Source organism: Oncorhynchus nerka, unplaced genomic scaffold (assembly GCF_034236695.1).
Source record: "Oncorhynchus nerka isolate Pitt River unplaced genomic scaffold, Oner_Uvic_2.0 unplaced_scaffold_419___fragment_1, whole genome shotgun sequence".
In the NCBI taxonomy this organism is placed as follows: domain Eukaryota; kingdom Metazoa; phylum Chordata; class Actinopteri; order Salmoniformes; family Salmonidae; genus Oncorhynchus; species Oncorhynchus nerka.
In genome coordinates, this window is record NW_027040424.1 from 97,782 (window position 1) to 113,958 (window position 16,177).

The 16,177-nt window shown below is 46.1% G+C and overlaps 1 protein-coding gene across 1 annotated transcript; it reads left to right on the forward strand.

Annotated features, from left to right (window-relative positions):
• The first annotated feature begins 1,270 nt into the window (after nucleotides 1–1,270).
• On the forward strand, nucleotides 1,271–12,833 carry LOC135571000 (transmembrane protein 179B-like). Its single transcript, XM_065016817.1, has 5 exons — nucleotides 1,271–1,726; nucleotides 3,894–4,090; nucleotides 7,123–7,260; nucleotides 10,635–10,713; nucleotides 11,475–12,833. The coding sequence occupies exons 1-5, from the start codon at nucleotides 1,619–1,621 to the stop codon at nucleotides 11,631–11,633; spliced, it is 681 nt and encodes a 226-aa protein (XP_064872889.1). The 5' UTR covers nucleotides 1,271–1,618; the 3' UTR covers nucleotides 11,634–12,833.
• Nucleotides 12,834–16,177: the final 3,344 nt, after the last annotated feature.

A 16,177-nucleotide genomic window follows, 5' to 3' on the forward strand; every position in this document is an offset into this window, starting at 1 on the left:
TGAACCTCTCCCTTCTCATTGGCTCCTCCCCTTTCCCCGATGCTCTCCCTCGCTCTTCTCATTGTCTCATCCCCTCGCCCTGATGCTCTCCCCTCCTCATTGTCTCCTCCCCCATCCCCTCTCCCTCTCCTCCCCTCTCCCTGATGCTCTCCCTCCTCATTGTCTCCTCCCTCCTCCCTGACACTCTCCCTTCTCATTGGCTCCTCCCCTTTCCCTGATGCTCTCCCTCTCTCTTCTCATTGTCTCCTCCCCTCTCCCTGATGCTCTCAATCTCTCATTGTCTCCTCCCCTCCCCTCTCCCTCCTCATTGTCTCCCCCCTCCCCTCTCCCTCTGCTCTCCCTCGCTCTTCTCATTGTCTCATCCCTCGCCCTGATGCTCTCAATCTCTCTTCTCATTGTCTCCTCCCCTCTCCCTGATGCTCTCCCTTCCTCATTGTCTCCTCCCCTCTCCCTGATCCTCTCCCTCCTCATTGTCTCCTCCCTCCTCCCCTCTCCCTGATGCTCTCCCTCCTCATTGTCTCCTCCCTCCTCCCCTCTCCCTGCTCCTCTCCCTCCTCATTGTCTCCTCCCTCCTCCCCTCTCCCTGCTCCTCTCCCTCCTCATTGTCTCCTCCCTCCTCCCCTCTCCCTGATCCTCTCCCTCCTCATTGTCTCCTCCCTCCTCCCCTCTCCCTGATGCTCTCCCTCCTCATTGTCTCCTCCCTCCTCCCCTCTCCCTGATGCTCTCCCTCCTCCCCTCTCCCTGATGCTCTCCCTCCTCATTGTCTCCTCCCCTCTCCCTGATGCTCTCCCTTCTCATTGTCTCCTCCCTCCTCCCTGACCCTCTCCCTTCTCATTGGCTCCTCCCCTCTCCCTGATGCTCTCAATCTCTCTTCTCATTGTCTCCTCCCCTCTCCCTGATGCTCTCCCTCCTCATTGTCTCCTCCCTCCTCCCCTCTCCCTGATGCTCTCCCTCCTCATTGTCTCCTCCCTCCTCCCCTCTCCCTGATGCTCTCCCTCTCCTCCCCTCTCCCTGATGCTCTCCCTCCTCATTGTCTCCTCCTTCCTTCCTTCCCTCTCCCTGATGCTCTCCCTCCTCATTGTCTCCTCCCTCCTCCCCTCTCCCTGATGCTCTCCCTCTCCTCCCCTCTCCCCGATGCTCTCCCTCCTCATTGTCTCCTCCCTCCTCCCTGACCCTCTCTCTTCTCATTGTCTCATCCCTCCTCCTCTCTCCCCCATCCCTCTCTACCCCCTCTTTCCCCCCTCCCCCTTCTCTTAGTCAATATTGGGATTTGGGGGTCTCCAACAAGCCTCTATTGCGCATCTAGAAATAGAGAAACCACCACAATATCCATGTAAAATTATCTGATGAGATTATCATTCAATTCTTCACACCAGGACAGGGCAGGCCAAAGAGTTGTTCTAGATAGTTATAGTTTGTATCGGACATTTCTCGATTTCTCCGGATGCATGCACCGGTGGTTTTCAACTGTGTCGAATGCGCGCTTCGGAGGGAGTTCCAGAACGCAGTTATAAACGGTTGGATCGCGTCCCGGTTTTCGGCTTGGCTCAGTCTGTCAGTCAGGCGGTCTGTTAGATCCCGGAGAGAGAGAGAGAGGGGCTTGATTGAGTAGGAGACGATGATGGCAATAGCGAAGATACCGTGGCTACTTCTCCTCGAGATGGGATTGTACGCCAGTTGTTTCGTTTGTGGAATCGTCACGGCAGCTTCTCTCACTATCACACAGGTAAAGAAAGTTAAAAACGTTTGTCTTCTCGTGTTAACTTTGCAGACACTGGTAGGCTAATGTTGACATACTGTTTCGACTGGCTGTCTGCTTTGGACTGACTGTTATGTCGCAGTTGTAAAAGTTTTACTTTGATTTACTTTCCAAGCTGACATTTCTTTATCTGAATCACCAGATAGAATGAGTTTGACTGGGGGAGAATAGTTTGATGTCTTATGATTGAATAAGCGTATTATACATTAGGAGAAAGCAGGACTCTGAAAGTGTATGAAACGGGTCATATGACTGACTGCCTCGCTGCTTTCTCCTAATGCTGTACCAGTTTCACCATCCTTATTCTGTACCAGTATGACTACGGGAAAACCCACTTAAATCCTTTTAACGCTATATTCATTCGACCAGGGCAGGGCTTAAAGTGGCCATATGTAACCTTTTTTTGGGGGGGGGCGACCAAATTCACGTATAAAATGTGAGTTATAAATTCATCATTCTACTTGAAAGCAAGTCAAATAAGATGTCCTTCTGTTATCTGTGTGCTGTCTCTATGCGTCCACTTATTCAGTTCTGCTTTTTGCGTCTTTAACTTTCGGTTTTGTACACCAGATTCAAACGGCTGAAACAACAGTATTTTTGGTTATGTAAAATATATTCTCTACACGATACTATGTTATTTTCACGTAAACTGAAATTAGGCAAACTATTAATAGTTTTAGCAACCAGGAAATGCTGGAGCGATTTCTGCATAGTGCAAGTTTAAGCTATTTAGCCTGGTTCAAGTTCATGTTCAACCTACAATAGCCAACTGGCCACATTCTATAGTGACACATGACCTCTCTTACAAACAGCTTTCATTTGTTCCTAAATTATCAGTCCTGGGAAGTGACGCTAAAGATGTGACACAGTCATGTGTAACTATAGTAACGTGGAACTAAAACCCAAGAGCTCTGATACAGACATTTATCATGTGACCTGGCTGCGGTCTCCTGGTTTCAAATTATAAACCGCATGCTTTGAGTCAAGAGCAAAATGACCGAGACAGAGAGACACAGAGAGAGAGAGTGTCAAATTATAAACCGCATGCTTTGAGTCAAGAGCAAAATGACCGAGACAGAGAGAGAGAGAAGGGGCGTCAATTGGGTATGCTAGCTCGACACCAGCCATTTAAAATAGGCCACTAAAATCATTCCAATCCCGATTAAAAGACAGATGTAGTTTAGAGGTATTAGAAGGACTGACTTGACTTTTGGACCATGCAGACTTCTGGGCGCGGGAGGCCGTTTGTATGGCTGTCTTTATGGATAGCAGAGATCTGTATATAATGACGAGATGCTTATGTCTCTGCCCTAACAATATGAGTCATTGTTCCAAAGCAGGGAAGGCATGCAACAAGCTTAGGTCCAAAATAAACCCATAGAAAAGCAATGACGCTTATTTACTGGTGAACGTTCAGTCCCCTACTCACTCTGGGGTGAACGTTCAGTCCCCTACTGACTCTGGGGTGAATGTTCAGTCCCCTACTGACTCTGGGGTGAGCGTTCAGTCCCCTACTGACTCTGGGGTGAACGTTCAGTCCCCTACTGACTCTGGGGTGAACGTTCAGTCCCCTACTGACTCTGGGGTGAACATTCAGTCCCCTATTGGCTCTGGGGTGAACGTTCAGTCCCCTACTGACTCTGGGGTGAACGTTCAGTCCCCTACTGACTCTGGGGTGAACGTTCAGTCCCCTACTGACTCTGGGGTGAGCGTTCAGTCCCCTACTGACTCTGGGGTGAATGTTCAGTCCCCTACTGACTCTGGGGTGAATGGTGCTACAGCAACAAAGGTGATAATGGCTGGAGTCAATGTTGCTGTTCCTCACAGCATGTTAAAACCTTTGAACTAAATGTATAAATTCACTAATTAAGCTTTGCCATTCCGTGGTTTAGCTGAAATTATGCCCTGAGAGAGACACAGACAGGACAGACGGGACAGACAGACAGACAGACAGACAGAGACAGACAGGACAGAGGGACAGACAGACAGGACAGAGGGACAGAGAGTTCTTTGAAGCACTATGACAGGTCATGTTGTCAATCTTGTGGATTTTCAGTACATTTAAACTAACAATGGCTGGTGATCTCTCTCCCTCCCTACCCCTCCTCGCTCCCCCCCCCCCTTCTCTGTCCAGGGGAGTTTCAGTGGTCTCTGTATCCTGTATGGGACAGTAAATCACAACTCGTCATCAGACTCCCTATTGGTCCAGACCTCCAGCTCTCCCTCACTCTGTTACTTTGTCTCTGCTATCTCAGTGTGTGTAGCAGTGTTCTGTTTCTCTATATCACTGTACTGGATATATACATGCTGTCTGGATGGAGGGTTTAACAGGTGAGTGTTTCTCTACATATCACTGTACATGTCTATCTATATACAGAGCATTCGGGAAAGTATTCAGACCCCTTGACTTTTTCCCTATTTTGTTAGGTTACAACCTTATTCTAAAATGGATTAAATCCCCCCCCCCAATCAATCTACACACAATATAATGACAAAGCATAATGGCGAAGCAAAAACAGGATTTTAGATATGTTTGTTAATGTTTTTTTGTTTTTTTTAAACTGAAAGTCCGGGCTCTAGCTGGGCCACTCAAGGACATTCAGAGACTCCTGCGCTGTCTTGGCTGTGTTTCATCAGACCAGAGAATCTTGTTTCTCATGGTCTGAGAGTCTTTGGGTGTATTTTGGAAAACTCCAAGCAGGCTGGCATGTGCCTTTTACTGAGGAGTGGCTTCCATCTGGCCACTCTACCAGAAAGGTCTGATTGGTGGAGTGCTGCAGAGATGGGAGAACCTTCCAGAAGGGCAGCCATCTCCACAGAGGAACTCTGGAGCTCTGTCAGAGTGACCATCGGGTTCGTGGTCACCTCCCTGACAAAGACCCTTCTCCCCCCGAGTGCTCAGTTTGGCCGGGCGGCCAGCTCTAGGAAGAGTCTTGGTGGTTCCGAACTTCTTCCATTTAAGAATGATGGAGGCCACTGTGTTCTTGGGGACCTTCAATGCTGCAGATCTGTGCCTCTACACAATCCTGTCTCTGAGCTCTACGGACAATTCCTTTGACATCATGGCTTGGTTTTTGCTCTGAGATGCACTGTCAACTGTTGGACCTTGTATAGGCAGGTGTGTGCTATTACAAATCCTGTCCAATCAATTGAATTGACCACAGATGGACTCCAATCAAGTTGTCGTACTTCCGAAGAAAAACAAACACCGGCATCTTTCATAGCGAGCTAGCGAGGGACTGAGATAGAGGGGAGGGGCGCAGTATAGGCAGGTCGGCCACCAGTCTGACAGTCAGAACCGTGCGTTAGGCCTATCCGTGTTTCCAGAGAGCGTCTATGGCTGAACTATCAGTATAGGCAGGTCGGCCACCAGTCTGACAGTCAGAACCGTGCGTTAGGCCTATCCGTGTTTCCAGAGAGCGTCTATGGCTGAACTATCAGTATAGGCAGGTCGGCCACCAGTCTGACAGTCAGAACCGTGCGTTAGGCCTATCCGTGTTTCCAGAGAGCGTCTATGGCTGAACTATCAGTATAGGCAGGTCGGCCACCAGTCTGACAGTCAGAACCGTGCGTTAGGCCTATCCGTGTTTCCAGAGAGCGTCTATGGCTGAACTATCAGTATAGGCAGGTCGGCCACCAGTCTGACAGTCAGAAGCGTGCGTTAGGCCTATCCGTGTTTCCAGAGAGCGTCTATGGCTGAACTATCAGTATAGGCAGGTCGGCCACCAGTCTGACAGTCAGAACCGTGCGTTAGGCCTATCCGCGTTTCCAGAGAGCGTCTATGGCTGAACTATCAGTATAGGCAGGTCGGCCACCAGTCTGACAGTCAGAACCGTGCGTTAGGCCTATCCGCGTTTCCAGAGAGCGTCTATGGCTGAACTATCAGTATAGGCAGGTCGGCCACCAGTCTGACAGTCAGAACCGTGCGTTAGGCCTATCCGCGTTTCCAGAGAGCGTCTATGGCTGAACTATCAGTATAGGCAGGTCGGCCACCAGTCTGACAGTCAGAACCGTGCTCTGTATCTCTTAACGGAACGCTGTATTTCGCTTTCAATAAACTAGGATATTCTACACTCAACAGACCGAAGACTGAACACACACATCATTAGCAAAGAGAAAGTGAAAGCTGCACTGCGATTTTAATATTGGGGGGGGGACTGCTTTTCCATAGGGATTTTAAAAAAAAAGTTAAATAAATACTTCAGGTCCGTTATCTTCTTCCTCGGAGTCTGATGAACTTGTTGATAGCACTTTTATGTCTCCGTGTCCAGTATGAAGGAAGTTAGAGGTAGTTTTGCGAGACAATGCTAACTAGTGTTAGCGCGCAATGACTGGGAGTCTATGGGTATCTGCTAGCATTCCATTTCATTGACAAGGATTCTTTTCATTTAAAAGATTAAATTCGCTAGTCAGAAAAGTCCTTATAGCCCTCTCCCACTAGAATGAACGATATGCATCTTCTAGTGCTCTCTATTGATAGGCTTGGTGCCTGTCAGTCATAAAGCCAGCGATGTCCCGCCTCTCGGTACCTGTGTTAATAGGCTAGGTGCCTGTCAGTCACAAAGCCAGCGATGTCCCGCCTCTCGGTACCTGTGTTAATAGGCTAGGTACCTGTCAGTCACAAAGCCAGCGATGTCCCGCCTCTCGGTACCTGTGTTAATAGGCTAGGTGCCTGTCAGTCACAAAGCCAGCGATGTCCCGCCTCTCGGTACCTGTGTTAATAGGCTAGGTGCCTGTCAGTCACAAAGCCAGCGATGTCCCGCCTCTCGGTACCTGTGTTAATAGGCTAGGTACCTGTCAGTCACAAAGCCAGCGATGTCCCGCCTCTCGGTACCTGTGTTAATAGGCTAGGTGCCTGTCAGTCACAAAGCCAGCGATGTCCCGCCTCTCGGTACCTGTGTTAATTCGGAATCAGATTGAGTCAAATCATTAGAATGTACCAGAAGCCACCAAAATAGAGCTCAGTCTGCAGTTTCTTTCCGTTCTGTGTACTTCCTCCTGATTTGGCTGGCTACTCCATGTACTGATGCTTTGGCTGGCTACTCCATGTACTGATGCTTTGGCTGGCTACTCCATGTACTGATGCTTTGGCTGGCTACTCCATGTACTGATGCGTAGGTGTTGCCATTTTTAACCCATTATTATGTGCATTGTGCAACATTCCGCAATGTCTGTCTAACCTTATGACCTGTGTGTGTGTGTGTGTGTGTGTGTGTGTGTCCGTCATTCGTGTGTGTGTTTCCGTATTGGGGTGTGTGTTTATGTTTCTGTATGGTGTGTGTTTCTGTATGGTGTGTGCGTGTGTATTTCTGTATGGTGTGTGTGTGTGTGTTTCTGTATGGTGTGTGTGTGTGTGTTTCCAGAGAGCGTCTATGGCTCAACGTGACCCTGGTGGTGTGTGGAGTGTTTCTCTTCTTCCTCCTGGTGACGGGCTGTGTGTTGAAGAGAGGAAGAGACTCTCTGTGTGACTCTGTCCTACACGCTGTCCCCAACATCACCAGGTACCATACACATCTACCTAAACTTGTATTAGCAGTAGCTTTTCTTCATATAAAATCTCTAAATGGTTTGTGAGTACTGCTACTACCAATATGACTCTAAATGGTTTGTGAGTACTGCTACTACCAATACGACTCTAAATGGTTTGTGAGTACTGCTACTACCAATACGACTCTAAATGGTTTGTGAGTACTGCTACTACCAATACGACTCTAAATGGTTTGTGAGTACTGCTACTACCAATACGACTCTAAATGGTTTGTGAGTACTGCCACCAATATGACTCTAAATGGTTTGTGGGTCCTGCTACTACCAATACGACTCTAAATGGTTTGTGAGTACTGCTACTACCAATACGACTCTAAATGGTTTGTGAGTACTGCTACTACCAATACGACTCTAAATGGTTTGTGGGTACTGCTACTACCAATACAACTCGAAATGGTTTGTGGGTCCTGCTATTACCAATACGACTCTAAATGGTTTGTGGGTCCTGCTACTACCAATACGACTCTAAATGGTTTGTGAGTACTGCCACCAATATGACTCTAAATGGTTTGTGAGTACTGCTACTACCAATACGACTCTAAATGGTTTGTGAGTACTGCTATTACCAATACGACTCTAAATGGTTTGTGAGTACTGCCACCAATATGACTCTAAATGGTTTGTGAGTACTGCTACTACCAATACGACTCTAAATGGTTTGTGGGTCCTGCTATTACCAATACGACTCTAAATGGTTTGTGGGTACTGCTATTACCAATACGACTCTAAATGGTTTGTGAGTACTGCTACTACCAATACGACTCTAAATGGTTTGTGAGTACTCTAAATGGTTTGTGGTACTGCTACTACCAAATGGTTTGTGACTCTAAATGGTTTGTGGGTACTGCTACTACCAATACGACTCTAAATGGTTTGTGAGTACTGCTACCAATATGACTCTAAATGGTTTGTGGGTACTGCTACTACCAATACGACTCTAAATGGTTTGTGTACTGCCTACCAATACGACTCTAAATGGTTTGTGAGTACTACTGCTATTAAATGGTTTGTGAGTACCAATACGACTCTAAATGGTTTGTGAGTACTGCTACTACCAAATGGTTTGACTCTAAATGGTTTGTGAGTACTGCCACCAATACGACTCTAAATGGTTTGTGAGTACTGCTACTACCAATACGACTCTAAATGGTTTGTGAGTACTGCTACTACCAATACAACTCTAAATGGTTTGTGAGTACTGCCACCAATACGACTCTAAATGGTTTGTGAGTACTGCTACTACCAATACGACTCTAAATGGTTTGTGGGTACTGCTACTACCAATACGACTCTAAATGGTTTGTGAGTACTGCTACTACCAATACGACTCTAAATGGTTTGTGAGTACTGCTACTACCAATACGACTCTAAATGGTTTGTGAGTACTGCTATTACCAATACGACTCTAAATGGTTTGTGGGTACTGCTATTACCAATACGACTCTAAATGGTTTGTGGGTACTGCTACTACCAATACGACTCTAAATGGTTTGTGAGTACTGCCACGGCCACCAATACGACTCTAAATGGTTTGTGGGTACTGCCACCCATACGACTAGTATTGTGTGGACAGTAGTATTGTGTGGACAGTAGTATTGTGTGGACAGTAGTATTGTGTGGACAGTAGTATTGTGTGGACAGTAGTTTTGTGTGGACAGTAGTATTGTGGGCAGTAGTATTGTGTGGACAGTAGTATTGTGTGGACAGTAGTATTGTGGGCAGGAGTATTGTGTGGACAGTAGTATTGTGGGCAGGAGTATTGTGTGGACAGTAGTATTGTGGGCAGGAGTATTGTGGGGACAGTAGTATTGTGGACAGTAGTATTGTGTGGACAGTCGTATTGTGTGGACAGTAGTATTGTGTGGACAGTAGTATTGTGTGGACAGTAGTATTGTGTGGACAGTCGTATTGTGTGGACAGTAGTATTGTGTGGACAGTCGTATTGTGTGGACAGTAGTATTGTGTGGACAGTAGTTTTGTGTGGACAGTAGTATTGTGTGGACAGTAGTATTGTGCGGACAGTAGTATTGTGCGGACAGTAGTTTTGTGTGGACAGTAGTATTGTGTGGACAGTAGTATTGTGTGGACAGTAGTATTGTGTGGACAGTAGTTTTGTGTGGACAGTAGTTTTGTGTGGACAGTAGTATTGTGTGGACAGTAGTATTGTGTGGACAGTAGTATTGTGTGGACAGTAGTTTTGTGTGGACAGTAGTTTTGTGTGGACAGTAGTATTGTGTGGACAGTAGTATTGTGTGGACAGTCGTATTGTGTGGACAGTCGTATTGTGTGGACAGTAGTATTGTGTGGACAGTAGTATTGTGTGGACAGTAGTATTGTGTGGACAGTAGTATTGTGTGGGCAGTAGTATTGTGGACAGTAGTATTGTGGACAGTAGTATTGTGGACAGTAGTATTGTGGGCAGTAGTATTGTGTGGACAGTAGTATTGTGTGGACAGTAGTATTGTGTGGACAGTAGTATTGTGGACAGTAGTATTGTGTGGACAGTAGTATTGTGTGGACAGTAGTATTGTGGGCAGTAGTATTGTGGACAGTAGTATTGTGGGCAGTAGTATTGTGGACAGTAGTATTGTGTGGACAGTAGTATTGTGGACAGTAGTATTGTGGACAGTAGTATTGTGGGCAGTAGTATTGTGGACGGTAGTATTGTGGGCGGTAGTATTGTGTGGGCGGTAGTATTGTGTGGGCAGTAGTATTGTGTGGGCAGTAGTATTGTGTGGACAGTAGTATTGTGTAGACAGTAGTATTGTGTGGACAGTAGTATTGTGTATTGTGTGGACAGTAGTATTGTGTGGACAGTAGTATTGTGTGGACAGTAGTATTGTGTGGACAGTAGTATTGTGGGCAGTAGTATTGTGTGGACAGTAGTATTGTGTGGACAGTAGTATTGTGTGGGCAGTAGTATTGTGGACAGTAGTATTGTGGGCAGTAGTATTGTGGACAGTAGTATTGTGTGGACAGTAGTATTGTGGGCAGTAGTATTGTGGACAGTAGTATTGTGTGGACAGTAGTTTTGTGGACAGTAGTATTGTGGGCAGTAGTATTGTGGGCAGGAGTATTGTGGACAGTAGTATTGTGGGCAGTAGTATTGTGTGGACAGTAGTTTTGTGGGCAGTAGTTTTGTGTGGACAGTAGTATTGTGGACAGTAGTATTGTGTGGACAGTAGTATTGTGGACAGTAGTTTTTTGGACAGTAGTATTGTGTGGACAGTAGTTTTGTGGGCAGGAGTGTGTAAACGTGGATGTTTGTAAAATGTGTAAACATTCCTATTGCAAATGAATGAATTCTGGATTTTCTCCCTCTATCTAGCTGTGAAGAGGCTCAGTCTAGGACCTGGATCAGTCCTTACACTGGAACACAGTTCTACACTGGACTGTACAACGCTGGGGTCAGTATTAACAGACAGTTCTACACTGGACTGTACAGGTCTGGGGTCAGTATTAACAGAGTTATACACTGGACTGTACAGGTCTAGGGTCAGTATTAACAGAGTTATACACTGGACTGTACAGGTCTGAGGTCAGTATTAACAGACAGTTCTACACTGGACTGTACAGGTCTGGGGTCAGTATTAACAGAGTTATACACTGGACTGTACAGGTCTGGGGTCAGTATTAACAGACAGTTCTACACTGGACTGTACAGGTCTGAGGTCAGTATTAACAGACAGTTCTACACTGGACTGTACAGGTCTGGGGTCAGTATTAACAGAGTTATACACTGGACTGTACAGGTCTGGGGTCAGTATTAACAGAGTTATACACTGGACTGTACAGGTCTGGGGTCAGTATTAACAGAGTTATACACTGGACTGTACAGGTCTGGGGTCAGTATTAACAGACAGTTCTACACTGGACTGTACAGGTCTGGGGTCAGTATTAACAGAGTTATACACTGGACTGTACAGGTCTGGGGTCAGTATTAACAGAGTTATACACTGGACTATACAGGTCTGAGGTCAGTATTAACAGAGTTATACACTGGACTGTACAGGTCTGGGGTCAGTATTAACAGACAGTTATACACTGGACTGTACAGGTCTGGGGTCAGTATTAACAGAGTTATACACTGGACTGTACAGGTCTGGGGTCAGTATCAACACACTTATCTGACAACATCAACCCCCCTTGTCTTCTTCTCTCTCTCCAGACTGCGGTGTGGGTGAACTTCTTTTTCTGGATTCTGATTGGCGTGCTGGTGGTGATCCAGAGAAGTCAAGGGTCCGAGTTCAGAATGACGGCGGCCGACCCCTTAGCCACGCCCTCTGAGACAGAACCTTTCTTCCCACGCCAGGCCCGGCCCCAGTGACTCATAACTGTCTCGCCTTACGACCTGCTGGCTAGACACATGTGGATGTGCGCAAACACATGACGGAGACACACACACACACACTCCTCACTGTCTGACCTGTTTGTAGAGAATGAATTAACCTCACCCTATGTATGTTTGAGAGAGTCCTCCTCTCACACACACACACACACACACACACACACACACACACACTCCTCACTGTCTGACCTGTTAGTAGAGAATGAATGAACCTCACCCTATGTATGTTTGAGAGAGTCCTCCTCACACACACACTCCTGCTCCTGGGGTCAGTGTCTATGCGGATCTCTGGTTCTGAGTACTGCGCCCCAGTGAAACAGAGATGGCCTAGCTGATTTCAGGCAGCATCTGTCTCTTCAAGGATATAACAAGAATATACTAATGGTAACACGTAGAGCCACTGCAGCTTTCTCTGTGGTCCCTCCATCCACATTCTCTGTGATCCCTCCATCCACATTCTCTGTGGTCCCTCCATCCACATTCTCTGTGGTCCCTCCATCCACATTCTCTGTGGTCCCTCCATCCACATTCTCTGTGGTCCCTCCATCCACATTCTCTGTGGTCCCTCCATCCACATTCTCTGTGGTCCCTCCATCCACATTCTCTGTGGTCCATCCACATTCTCTGTGGTCCCTCCATCCACATTCTCTGTGGTCCCTCCATCCACATTCTCTGTGGTCCCTCCATCCACATTCTCTGTGGTCCCTCCATCCACATTCTCTGTGGTCCCTCCATCCAGTCCTTTCTCTTCCTATATTCAGGGAGATGTGTGTGTGTGTGTCGGTGTGTGTGTGTGACTGGCTGACAGGAACATCAATCTTCTCAGATAATATCAGTGCTTTGCACTGTGTGTGTGTGTGTGTCTCCCTCTACGGACCACTGCCAAACCAAGGAGACTGCACCACAGTCAGCTTTCAGCAATGTCACACTGTCCTCCAGACAGACCTTATAATGCCTTACTGACCACTGACACAAAGCAACCATTTTGTTACAGGGTTCCCTTTCTGCCTGCACTTACTTAGATTGTTTTTTTTTATTATTAAAAAGCAAAAACATATATTTTAATTTGAGTAAATGAATTATTGTTGCCATTGCTGATACTGTATTGTTGAATCTTTTTACAGAACTTTATGAAAACAGGTATCGACCATCCAATAAAGATACATTTTTTATTTGTCAGATATTCTTTCATTCATTTGTTGTTCTATATTTCATTCTGGGTTGGGCAACCTTAGTGCTGCTGTAGAGTTCAAGGGTGTACAGGCTTTAAAAAAAAAAAAAATTTAAGCTAGCACTACACTAACACACCAGGAGTTTTGATTGGACAGATTGGGAATCATACTGTGTAGACAGGAGATCTGACTGGGCAGATTGGGAATCATACTGCATAGACAGGAGATCTGATTGGACAGATTGTGGAGGGTCTAAGGTCTAATTAGACCCTCTGATAGCCCTTTCAACCGAGTCAGCAAGACTTCAGAGCGAAGTGCTATCCGGACACGCACTGTGATATGTTCAGAGTTTGAGCATTTTCATCTAAAATAATGGAGAGACATTACTAATTTAATATGCCGTATGCAGTTGTTTGTCTGATTTAGAGACTTGATACATGTAGCAGACAAAATAATTCCAAATTAAAATGTTTAACTGTTACTGAGGTTTATACCTTGTAAAACGAGAACAGATTAGGATTGAATGGCGGGAACCCGGTTTCCGAGATTTTACCGCCCCAAAACCACTCCCTTTCCCAGGTTAAATAACTGCGAGAAACTGGGAAATTATAATACATTATTTATATATGAACAGCGTGGCGTGAAATGGACCTGCTAAATGATATGCTAATGTCTAAATCAATGTTTAGGGTGGGGGACACAGCCCATCTCAGTACGGAGCGCAGTTCACAATGCATGTGTAGAACTATCACCTCATCGTTGTAACTTGTTGTATTGTGAGGTAGGTTGGCCGACATTTTCTGCAGCCATTTTTTTTTAAATTGTAAAGATTTTATTTATTTTTCTATTGCAGCTGCAGTTTTTAAACTAAAAATCGCTCGAATTTCTTTGCTTTACATCTGCACTCGTCTTTCGCTCTCCAAAATAGAAAATCCTGTTCTAGATTGATTTATAGTCCTATACAGTGCCGATTTTAGCATGACAATCTTGGAGGGACAAACTCAAAAATGTTTTTGGGGGATGCCAGCAAAAGCCACGACACAACACAACACTAAACAATACAGTAACTGCACTGGAACGGTGACAAACTGTTAGGGCACTGGAACGGTGACAAACTGTTAAGGCACTGGAACGGTGACAAACTGTTAGGGCACTGGAACGGTGACACTGTTAAGGCACTGGAACGGTGACACACTGTTAAGGCACTGGAACGGTGACACACTGTTAGGGCACTGGAACGGTGACAAACTGTTAAGGCACTGGAACGGTGACACTGTTAAGGCACTGGAACGGTGACAAACTGTTAGGGCACTGGAACGGTGACACACTGTTAGGGCACTGGAACGGTGACAAACTGTTAAGGCACTGGAACGGTGACACTGTTAAGGCACTGGAACGGTGACACACTGTTAAGGCACTGGAACGGTGACAAACGGTGACATACTGGAACGGTGACACACTGTTAAGGCACTGGAACGGTGACAAACTGTTAGGGCACTGGAACGGTGACACACTGTTAAGGCACTGGAACGGTGACAAACTGTTAGGGCACTGGAACGGTGACAAACTGTTAGGGCACTGGAACGGTGACAAACTGTTAAGGCACTGGAACGGTGACAAACTGTTAAGGCACTGGAACGGTGACACACTGTTAGGGCACTGGAACGGTGACAAACTGTTAAGGCACTGGAACGGTGACAAACTGTTAGGGCACTGGAACGGTGACAAACTGTTAAGGCACTGGAACGGTGACAAACTGTTAAGGCACTGGAACGGTGACACACTGTTAAGGCACTGGAACGGTGACACACTGTTAAGGCACTGGAACGGTGACACACTGTTAAGGCACTGGAACGGTGACAAACTGTTAAGGCACTGGAACGGTGACACACTGTTAAGGCACTGGAACGGTGACACACTGTTAGGGCACTGGAACGGTGACACACTGTTAAGGCACTGGAACGGTGACAAACTGTTAAGGCACTGGAACGGTGACACACTGTTAAGGCACTGGAACTGGATAAGAGCGTCTGCTAAATGACTTAAATGTAAATGTAAATGGAACGGTGACAAACTGTTAAGGCACTGGAACGGTGACACACTGTTAGGGCACTGGAACGGTGACACACTGTTAAGGCACTGGAACGGTGACACACTGTTAGGGCACTGGAACGGTGACACATTGTTAAGGCACTGGAACGGTGACACACTGTTAAGGCACTGGAACGGTGACACACTGTTAGGGCACTGGAACGGTGACACACTGTTAAAAGGCACTGGAACGGTGACACACTGTTAAGGCACTGGAACGGTGACAAACTGTTAAGGCACTGGAACGGTGACACACTGTTAGGGCACTGGAACGGTGACACACTGTTAAGGCCTACACAAAGCAGGTCCCAACAGCGGATCTTCAGGTCGGAGTCTAGAAAGAGGCAGAGTTGGATGACCATTCAAAACGTATTTTCCTCACTGAAGTCTGAACTCACGGAAGTCTGAGATTTCCCAGTTCCCGTTGTTTTGAACGCGGCAGAAGTAATGCTGAATTGACAGAGACCCTCAAACCCAGACTTGGACCACACAACAACTCCACTGAATAGCAGGCTATTGATTGTTTTGCAATTCTTGCTGTTAGCCACTGATTACTTCCAAACAACTCATTGTTGAATTTGTGATTTCCAACTTGTTGAGTAATGTTTATGTCCAATGGCCGATGAGCACCGCTACATTTTATCTATAATTTCGCTTCATAATTTCTCTTCGTATGACAAGGATTGTAAAGGATTTGTCAGTAGATTGTCGACTTGATTCATGATGATGACTGCTTGTCTAGCTTGCTAGCTAAGACTTTGAAGTTGACATGATCAGTCCAATCAAAGCTATGGTAGATATAACGTGATTTGACATCACTTTATCTGTGGCCAATGACCTTGAGCCTTCTTGAATGAGCACTTCTAATGTAACTCTATGGCAGCACCCAAGGAGCTTGAATTTTCTAGCTCTACCTGTAGATTTTCGTGGTGAAGTAGTGTCCCCATGAGTGACAGAACACTGAGCCAATCACAGCGCAAACTAGAGAACATTACCAAACCCAACACTCCGTATTTTCCTCTGGCTGCCCCACCACCACAGAAAGCACTGAACTTGGCTGAAACATATGCATTTTGAAGCTGCTTTACTCAAGAAAGAAAAGTAGAGACCATGTTTGTATTATTAATTAAAATTATTAAATTAATTATTAATTATGATTTCTAGATTGTTTGCAACACTGATATGTGGCACGTATTAATGCCAAAATAACTAAACAGGGTGGGGCTCTGCCCTGATTGACAGGTCGCCACTGGCCCTATA